At 31.3% G+C, this 10,196-nt stretch overlaps 1 protein-coding gene across 3 annotated transcripts; it reads left to right on the top strand.

Annotated features, from left to right (window-relative positions):
• Positions 1-2,476: 2,476 nt before the first annotated feature.
• On the top strand, positions 2,477-7,620 carry LOC102608137 (FH protein interacting protein FIP2). Of its 3 annotated transcripts, none has more exons than XM_006479091.4 (11): positions 2,477-2,598; positions 3,074-3,180; positions 3,801-3,935; positions 4,646-4,801; positions 5,202-5,285; positions 5,489-5,535; positions 5,625-5,698; positions 6,112-6,170; positions 6,509-6,568; positions 7,087-7,167; positions 7,266-7,620. In XM_006479091.4, the coding sequence occupies exons 1-11, from the start codon at positions 2,553-2,555 to the stop codon at positions 7,317-7,319; spliced, it is 903 nt and encodes a 300-aa protein (XP_006479154.2). In that variant the 5' UTR covers positions 2,477-2,552; the 3' UTR covers positions 7,320-7,620. The 3 variants fall into 3 exon arrangements, with proteins under 3 accessions (XP_006479154.2, XP_024954442.2, XP_024954443.2); XM_025098674.2 differs by having other exon boundaries at positions 7,243-7,620; XM_025098675.2 differs by lacking the exon at positions 7,266-7,620 and having other exon boundaries at positions 7,046-7,163.
• The last annotated feature ends 2,576 nt before the right edge of the window (positions 7,621-10,196 follow it).

The raw sequence follows: 10,196 nt of genomic DNA, 5'->3' as shown, positions 1-10,196 counted from the left end.
ACGTTTTGTTTCTTGTCAATAGAATCTGCACATTACATTTAGTTTAATTAGGCTCACAATAAATTGGAATTGTACATATACCTTTACCTTGTGAAATGTCATTAGTTAGAGAGATTCTTAATTTCCAATTATAAGTCATGGTAAGTCATGATATGTCTAGTTATGAGTGAAAATATTTTATCACTGCGAATGGTGTTTTTATGTGTATAACATTACATTAATTTCCTATAGCTGATATTTTTTTTCTTAATTGATTTCATGGATTAATTATATGCAAGCATTCCTCATGTATGCTTTTATGCTTGGCCAGAGGAAGAAAGCACTTTGAAGATAAAAAAAAAAGAAAAAAACTTTTTAAATGGCTGTAATATGTTTAATTGCGACTTTAAAATTACACGAATTTTCCATTAATCATTAGATTAATTTAGTTCTTTAAAGACTTAATTTGTGCTAAGAATTTATATTTGCTACTATGCAGAAAATGTCAATGAAAATTATTAAAAAAAGAAGTGAAATTAAATTGGAATTTAAAAAAATTCCACATTATCATTGGTTTGAATTGTAACTGGTGGCATAGGATCAGATGTCTTAAGTTTGAATTTCGTTGTGATTTTGAATTCCGAAGTATCTATATCAATAACTTCAGCTATCTTCTCCACCAATGCGGCATATGTTGTCGATCGTGGTATCATTATCCCTTTAGCCTTTGAACTTTTGAACTTATACTCGTCATTTTGTTTAATCCATTCACCATTGAAGAGAATAGACACGCGTACCAAAACCATATATGATAATACAATAAAAACAATAATATTAAATTTCATATACAAGTAACTACACGACCTACATGACCTACACGACTATATTACTTACACGACTTACACGACTTATACGACTATATTTCTTACATGACCTACACAACTATATTTCTTACATGACCTACACGACTTACACGACCTACATGACTAATTATATGACGTACACGGTATCAAAAGAATGCACGACTCAAAATATTTTCGCCATAAATAAGTTATATTGCTGAAAAATATAATTAAACAACCTACATTGCATATATTTCTACGTATAATAAAAAATGGTGAAAATAAAATATTGTAATGTGAGGAAAATTTCTAAATTTTCCTAAAAATTAAAAAATTTAAAACCCAACAACATTAACATACCTTATTGGGTTGTTTAATAAGCAATGCACCTTTAAAGAAAGAGTGGGTGTTAAAGAAATGAATACATAATTGTATTTGTGTAAGAAGTTATGAGAGATTTTGAGAGATTCTGAGAGATTTTGAGAGATTCTAAGAGATTTTGAAAGAATCGGCAGCAAAAATAGATTTAAGTGAAAGAAATGAGGAAAGAAATATGAAGACAATTCATTGAGTGCATTTGATGCATTCATTAAGGGTATTTCCGACTTTGCTCACATTTGTTAGGGTATCCATGAAAACCAAAAAGGGAGGGGGTATTTAAATAATTTTAAAACTATTAAAGGGTATTTAATTAAAAACCCCGAAGGACTTATCAAGTAATTCTTCCAAAAGGTAAAAACATGCAAATGTTTTCTATTTTTTATCCCAAATTTAGTTTTGGAAATTGTAGACCAACTTGTTTAATATATAAACTCTCGTTAACAACATAATTTTCCAGCCAAAGCTAAAGGATTCATGATAAAGCTTCAAAGCTGCAAAACTACAAGGGAGGCGCGTGATGTTGTTAAACCAAGTTATAAAATATATCTACTCTCTTAATTTAGCCATAATTTTATTACTTCGGAATTAAAAAGAATGCTACTTTGTTCTTTATTAATATAAAATAATATACAATCATAAGTTCAGAACTTCTATAAATTAATACTCGATAAATTAATAATCTCTATTATAAAATTATTAAATTTTCAAGGTCTCGACATGGGCTAATGGATTAAATTAATAATTTCGATAAAATAATAAGATAATACTTATCTAGAAAAATCTTATATAACTTTGTGGTCTCATTTAAATCATAAATTAATAATTTGTTGAAATTACAAATGTAGTTGACTATGACATTTTAATTACATAAAATATGATTTTATTGTTATTTTTTCTTAAAATTTGAATATAACTGAATCTTATTTCTTATTTTTTTTTATTGCATCTAAAAGCTCTAAGGTTAAATTCTTGAATTGTAATAAGAAATTATGAAGTATTGTTAGTGCTTTGAATTGTAATAAGAAATTATGAACATTGAATGTTTAGTTATTAAATGTATATTAATTGAATTGTAAATAATTCTGTAAATTAATAAATTATTAATTTATCAATTATTTAATATCTCTTTTACTTAATAGATTTAAGATGGTCTCAGCCCTACTAATTTATAGATATTCTAATCCTTTTAAATTAAAAAAAAAAAGCCTCTGATTATCGATTTCTTGGGCCGAAGCCCAATTCCCAAAATGCATTTGTGCCCACCAAATCCTTGCTGTCCTTCGAACAGTGTCAGCTATGATTATAAATACCTATGAGCGCAAGTAAGACGACAAGTCATTACACTCGACAATGGCGAAGGACTCCGATTCGTCTTCAATGGTTCGTCTCAACATTGGTCAGTTACTATCCCTCATTCTCTTTACATCATCTGCAAATTCCTTTACGTATGCACTACACAACCGACATGTCGTCGGTTTTTCTTTATTGCGATTTATCTATATGTTGCTGATCGTGGTAAACTTTCATAGAATTGACGGATGTTATAAGAACCTAATTTTCATTATTTTTATTTAGCTTGGATTTTGTTGCTAATTACTTGTAAATGAGTTTAATCAACTGAAGTTTGTGAATTATTAGCTCTTTAGTTTACTCTTTGATTGCTTTCTGTTTAAAAAGGGCAAATCTCATTTTATTTCTTGTTTCTCTACTGTATGTAATATCTGCGCAGTTCTTAAGCCGTTTAGTTATGTTATGATGTACTTATTGTTATACGTTTCGGTGAATGTTTGTGAAAGAACGACATTATTGACAAATTTGCACAATTCATGCTCTTAAGTGAACCAATTTATATTTTATGTATTAATATCCAGGGGGAAAGAAATTTTATACAACAATTGATACTCTGACTCGTCGTGAGCCTGAGTCTATGCTTGCAGCTATGTTCAGCGGTCGCCATACTGTGTTCCAAGACTCTGAGGTGTGTAACTCTCTTATTTTTGCTTACATTTTGCATCTTTCTTTGCCTTGTTTTTGCTGGTGAATAGTTAAAAATTGTAATTGTTTCTTGATTTCTTCCCTGTGGGATTGGGAAGAAGCAATGTGAGGAAGAGAAAGGGGTAGAGTGTACGATGCCTTCAAATCGAGAAAACTCAGTCTTAGTTAAACTTTGTGAAATAATGACAAAAGGAATGAATTCTTTTGAAGGGAGGAATCACTATCAAATTAATATCTACAACACTTCCATCATATCAATTAATCACAGAGAAAGAATGATGACTCACCTACTCTTCTTTCTTCTCTTCTCCTTCTACCAAAAATGGAGTAATGATTGCAGTTTAGCCATGACCTCGGCATAAATAATCCCATTTTCACAATTTTATTTCCATGTGATCTTTTTGATCCGGTGAAACTCCAAATGACCAGGTTTGGGTTCTTATTCTGATTTATGGTTTTCATGTTAGTCATAGAGCTGTTCCTTTGTGTTCTTCCATTAAGAAAAACATTTTAACTTATTTTCTTTTGATTATTCCAGGGAAAAGCACTTCTCTTGGGTATATTATTCAGATTCTTATCTTTGAGCATATTGAATTATTGCAGGGATATATCTTTGTTGATAGGGACGGAAAACATTTTCGGCATATTCTGAATTGGTTAAGGGATGGGGCTGTCCCTACATTAACAGAGTCAAAGTTTTTAGAGCTTCTACGGGAAGCAGAATATTATCAATTACTTGTAAGACATGGTTTCTTCTAGTTTATTAACATCCATTTCTTTTTTCTGTTTGAAAAGAATCATCATTTTATTTGGAAGCACCTGTGCCAACTGCATGCCCTTGATTATTTACTTTACTACTTTAAATTTTATGGTTGAGATTTGTGGTGGTTTTGGTTTATACTGGTATGCTCCTGGTGAACTTCTGTCCTTATGCTTTATTTTATTTTATTTTTTTTACCTTTTATTAGCATTACATTGTTGTTCAGTTTTTTTTCTATTTTTTTAAAGGAACTTCACTTAAAGAGATCCTAAGTTTTTTGAATGCTAGGGCATTTCAATTTGTTATCGAAGATGATTCAGATAATGGTATCTGTGTCCATGTGTACTTTTAAAATGGTTTCGCTGGCTTGAAACTTCACAGCTAAGTATCTGGATTGCAGGACGGTATCTGGGGAACAGCAAAGGTAAGGCAGTATACTACTTGGTGTAAAACACAGTACTGAGTGTAGCCTTCTTTGGTTTGCTTAGGCAGACCTTATAAATTCATGTGGAATGTGGAAATTACATGTAAACAAGTTTGATGTGCTTATTGAATCTTGATAGATGAGTCTGATATGACCGTCCTTCCTCAATTATTGTATGATTGCTGTTGAAATCCATGTGTGTTAGTGGATAAAATGTATTACTTTTTTCAAATAATAGTTTGCATCTAATGTGTTTCATTTCAGGGACTAATTGAGAGAATCCATACTGTCACAAATAAGAGAAAGGAAGATAATGAGTTAGATACTGAGCTAACACGCATTGATATCATCAAGTGTATACAGTCTGAAAAAGTCAGATTTCGAGGACTTAATCTTTCTGGCCTTGATCTTTCTAAGCTGGTAATAATTACTGAATTGAGGTGCTTGAAAGATTTTTATTCTATGAATACTTCAAGTTTTATGTCTGCTATAATTTGGTTTTCAGAGGAAATCGTCGAATTTGCCAATTTATGCATTTGTTTTGCTAGTTTTCAGAAATCCAGCGAAGTGATTTTACTTGCCAATAGATAGTTGGGGTGGTTTATTCTGGTCATTGTAAGTTTGTAACTGCTTTAGGGTTTTATGTGGCTTCTATGGTAGCTTATTGGAGAAGGGTCTTCTTTACCTCCTCAATTCATACTCATGTAACACAAGACTTCTTAGCGGTAGCTTAGAGGTTTTTTGATAATCTCATTAGTATTCTCAGATATATATTCATTAGATATTGTTTCCTCTGATGCTATCTTATTAAAATGGCCAGGATCTTTCACTTGTGGACTTCAGCTATGCGTGTCTTAGAAATGTTTTCTTCTCACGCGCAAATCTTCAATCTGCGAAATTTCGGGTTGGTATAATTTTTATTTTCATATCTTCCTTAAGCCAGTATTGATGTTGATTTGAATTTTATAGGTTTCTTATAATTGGTCAGCATGCAGTTTTCGTGTTTAATTCTTAACATGCAAGTTGACAGTGACAAGATGCGATTTTGTCCTGTCTTCCAGCAACCAGTTATATTAATCATACTGAATCTGTCTGTTCTTGATACAGGATGTGGATGCTGAGGGTTCCATTTTTCACAATGCAACTTTGCGTGAGTAAGAGAGTCAAAGCAATACTGGATATTCTCCCAATTATATGTATTTTTCAAAATTGCCTTTTAAGGGTTTTATCTTGCCTAGGGAAGATGTGAATTTGCTGGGGCAAACCTTCGTGGAGCTTTACTAGCTGGTGCAAATCTTCAGAGTGCAAATTTACAAGGCAATTCCCATACTGGAATTTCTTATCTGAATTAAATTGAAATTAGTCAAGATTCAGTATGTAGTTATGCATACCCATTTTCATATTATTTCCATATCAGATTTTCCATAATTTTCTGTATGCATCCGCTTATTCATTCCCCCCCCCCCCCCCCTCACAGTTCTTTTAATTATTTAACATTTATGATTGAAGGAATATTTTTTCAATATTCAGTTCAAAAAGATTAAGAACAACCTATGGCATCACAATTTCAGAATTTGCAACTGTACCTTGGTTAAGAAAGCACATGATTGTTATTTAGCTTAAGGAATTACAATGAATACAAAATATCATTTCTTGTTTGTTCCCAAAAAGGATGGAACTACTTGCGGTAAAATGTCATTTGGATTCAAATTTATCTTAAATGATTGCAGATGCTTGCATGATAGACTGCAGCTTCTGTGGAGCAGACCTGCGATCTGCACACTTACAGGTCTAGCATCTTGAGTTTTTTATCTGTTGCTTTTTCCCTTACTTTTGCAGGTGTTTTTTTCTATATGGAACATTTGTAGTTAGCTAGGAGTTTGCAACATTATTTGCTTCTGCCTTATGTGTATGCCTATGTTATCGCCAAGACCTGCCGCAATTATTGGGTCAAAATTGCCATACTAAACATGGCCCATTTGCTTCATGTCCTTGTAATTTTGCTTTTATCCCATCTTCTTAATCTAAAATGTATGTTGCCAATTGTGCTGCTCTTCTTTCATGCAGAATGTTGCTACTTTGAGATTTTAATCAAATTGCAATCTGTTTGTCCTCTTGACTTTTCAGACTGCTGATCTTACTAATGCCAACCTAGAGGGAGCTAATTTGGAAGGAGCTAATTTGAAGGTAAGATTGTGAATTGTTCGAGCAATCTGTTTGTGGAACAACATAATGTGCAACTAACTTGTTAATTTATATGCTGATTAAGAGTGCATGCTTATTGGTTGTGTTTTCTTTGATTAATGTGTGCACTCCTAGATAATAATTTTAACTGTAGTGCCAAGACTCTTATCACCTAAAAGCTATCGATCATCAACATCATTTTAGCTTTGATTTATTGATTCGACCATATGAAGTGTTTTCAAAATGGTTGCTTGTTACTGCTTTTCATCAATTTTCATGGCCTCAATACAAGCTGCATGTTCAGTTCTCTCTCTTGACTGCAGTCCTTTTGTAATCTTGTGATAATCACATCTTGCCCCTTTGGTTTGTGAAAGTGCACTTTCCCCCATACACTTTCAGTGTGGGACAAGCACCCCTGATTGAATCTTGTACATTAGATGCAAGTTTCAGCCCTACTTTTTCGTGACATGTATTTCTCAGGAGAGTTTAATTTGTTGAAACTTCGAACATTTATGCGGCAGGGTGCAAAGCTACGTAATGCCAATTTAAAGGGTGCCAACCTTCAAAGAGCTTATTTACGGCACGTAAATCTTCGAGATACGGTAAGTAAAATAGACCAGACATTCAGATCATGTGAATTTTGTGTTTCTATTATTATGTATTAATGTCTCCTAAAGGTGTTCTGGTGATGATTAAACAGCATCTGGAAGGTGCAAAGCTTGATGGCGCCAATCTTCTTGGAGCAATACGATGACATTGAACTCCAAAGCTGTGTGTGTGTGTGTGTGTGTGTGTGTGTATCCATCCTGTTTCCTATCGAGGCTGGTTGTACTACTCTTCTCTATGTTTAACATTTTCATTTTCCAATTCACAAATAAGGAGAAAAGATAAAACATTTTCATTTTCAGCACCCTCTGTATTATGAAAATTAATGTGTGAATTGTTGTTAGTTGATGTAATTTATTTGATTGGCATGTTGGTTTGTGTGATTTATATGTAAATTTATCTGGGTTTAATATATTACAGTTGAAGCTCGGAGACCTTCTAATGGTTAACACCGGGTTTATCTAACACTTAAATCCCTTCCTAACGGGGCCATTCTTTTTTCCTTTTTTTTTTTTCAATCTAAAAACTCGAGGATAAGCAATCTCATATGGGTGCAATTTTTGTGCGTTTACTTCCGGATTGGGGAATTGAAATCAAAATAGTGTTTGCTTCTTGAAATAAGAAGAGGAATGGGATTTATTTTAGTAGGTCCTACACCAAGTTAGGAATGAAGAATGGGAGTCTGCTACGAGGGAGTGGGGTGTTGGGAATTAGACTCCCATACCCAAAATTGTCTAAAACATCCCTACTTAAATTGCATTATTACAAGTTTATCCTCTTTTGAAATAATCAAAAGTACGAAATACAAAAAATAATTGAAGCAAACAAAACCAATTCTTCTTGTAAGGCACCGTGGGTATTTTTCACTTGATAATTTGAAGATGAAGAATTGACGCAGAAGAAGAAGAATTAATAAAGAAGAGAAAAAAAAAACGGAGAAGAAGTAATGAAGAATAAGAGAAAAAGTAAAAAGAGTTTGAAGATAGAGAATGGACGGAGAAGAAGGAACGATAAAGAAGGGAAAAATTACTACTACTACTACTACTATTATTATTATTATTATTACAATAATAAACTAAGGTCAGTTTAGTAATTTGAAATTATTCATTCTGATTTCAAGATAAAGTAAACACATCAATGACAGTACAGTTTATTTTAATTCCGATTCACACATCTAAAATAAACAATTTATTTTGATTCTCATTCCCTAAGGGTGTTTAGAACCCAATCTGATCCGCTCAATTCGTCCGATCCGTAAAAATAAATAAAAATTCAATAAATCTGCAAAAATTCGTAAATCTGCAAAAAAAAAAATTATTTAATTAAAAAAATCATAAATGTAGCAATGCTACTTACTAATAAATAAATAAATTAATTAAAGTATAGCTAAATTAACACAATATTATATCTTATTCAATAATAACATAAAATAAAAAATAATTAAATATTTGAGTAATTAAATAAGAAAATATAGCTTCCTAAACATTAAAAATTCTAAAGCCAAACAAAATATTTTGACATATAACGCCAAATTCGTACCCCACTGCACGCACAAGCCATCACTATTTCACTTCACCATTAGAGGTAATTAAGCTTAATTTGTTACTTTCTTTCAAGTTCTTCAATTTTCTTAATTTCTTCCTGTTACATCCAACCTCTCAAGTTTCAACATTTAAATTCATAATTTTAGTTAATTTTCATACATTAATCTAAACAAATGAATTTTTTTCGATGTGTTATATTTAAAAATTTTGAATAAATTATTCTAGCTTTATTTAAATAATTTATTTATTTAAATCTTGTTCAGTTTTGAATTTAATTGGTAGTAAAAAAAATTTACATTAATTTTTTATTTAATAAATTATTTTTATATTAGATTTTTTTTTTAAATTTAAGTACCTCATAGATTGGACAAGATTAAAAATTTTTAATTCCGAAATCAATCCGTCAAATGGTGGATTGGATATGGATTGAGTCAAATCCGCATCTGATCCGCGAACACCCGTACCATTCTGTATTCAAATTCCACTCCATTCCGATTTCTGATTAGTAAACACACCATAAGGGTCTTGTAGTAACTTATAAGAATTCATTTCGATTACAAGAGAACATATATACATAAATGATAATATGGTTTATTTTAATTTTGATTTCTACAATTAAAGTAAACAATTTATTTTGATTTTCATACTCTATTATGATTTCAATCCATTTCAATTACCGATTATTTCACACTCTTTTAATATTATGTCATCCCACTTTTGTACTCATAGTCGTATTTTTATTGAAAATTACATAAAAGGACAAACATGAATTCAATTAAACTAAAATGTCTTTACGAGTTATGGATCCTAATTAATTTTAATCCTAATAAATGACATAATTAATTTTGTTGATGAAATTATAATAATATTGAAACAATGAAGAAATAAATTATCTAATAACAATAATTTTATTATGAAAAAGTATGTTTACAGAATTTATTTTAAATGGCAGGGGAAATAATTAAAATGCTATGTCTTCTCTATAATTTCTAAAAGAAAGAGATATAAAAATAAAAGGTAGGATTTCTTAAGAGTTTTAGTGGGGTGTTAGAAGCTTTACTCTATTTTAGGGTTCTTTGTCCACCCATTGTCCGGCTCGGGCCCAAGATTTAGATGATCTCATCCACAAGAATTACAATCCAAGCATTTGAGAGCTTCCAAACGTGACTGGTGTGTCCAAATAAGCCTCGGTTTGAGATAGCCGATTGAAGTAGAGAACCCAATACTATATAGGACATGTACCAGTAAAGCTCTTTTATTTTTTGTTATGTTCTATAGGAGGAAGAAAGCGAAAATTATTAAGCTTTTCCTAGTAGAGGCATTATAATTAATTTAATTATTTATAAACCTCCCAATGTTCAAGTTACAACTAAATGATGCAAAAAAAATGATTAGAGCTTTGTGATTCCTTTTTCACCATAGGAGTATTCACACCAAATTAGTAACCAATCCCGGAAAAAAAAAAAAAAGGGTCTCTCTTG

Source organism: Citrus sinensis, chromosome 3, assembly GCF_022201045.2.
Source record: "Citrus sinensis cultivar Valencia sweet orange chromosome 3, DVS_A1.0, whole genome shotgun sequence".
NCBI lineage: Eukaryota > Viridiplantae > Streptophyta > Magnoliopsida > Sapindales > Rutaceae > Citrus > Citrus sinensis.
The sequence above is the reverse complement of the archived record's forward strand: the minus strand, read 5'-3'. Positions and strand labels throughout refer to the sequence as shown.

What these genes read in the sequence shown, in the direction of transcription:
- LOC102608137 (XM_006479091.4), top strand. Translation starts at nt 2,553, where the DNA reads ATGGCGAAGGACTCCGATTCGTCTTCAATGGTTCGTCTCAACATTG. An exon ending in CACAATGCAACTTTGCGTGA is followed by an intron (nt 5,536 to 5,624) that starts GTAAGAGAGTCA and finishes TGCCTAGGGAAG; the next exon opens with ATGTGAATTTGCTGGGGCAA. An exon ending in TCAGAGTGCAAATTTACAAG is followed by an intron (nt 5,699 to 6,111) that starts GCAATTCCCATA and finishes AAATGATTGCAG; the next exon opens with ATGCTTGCATGATAGACTGC.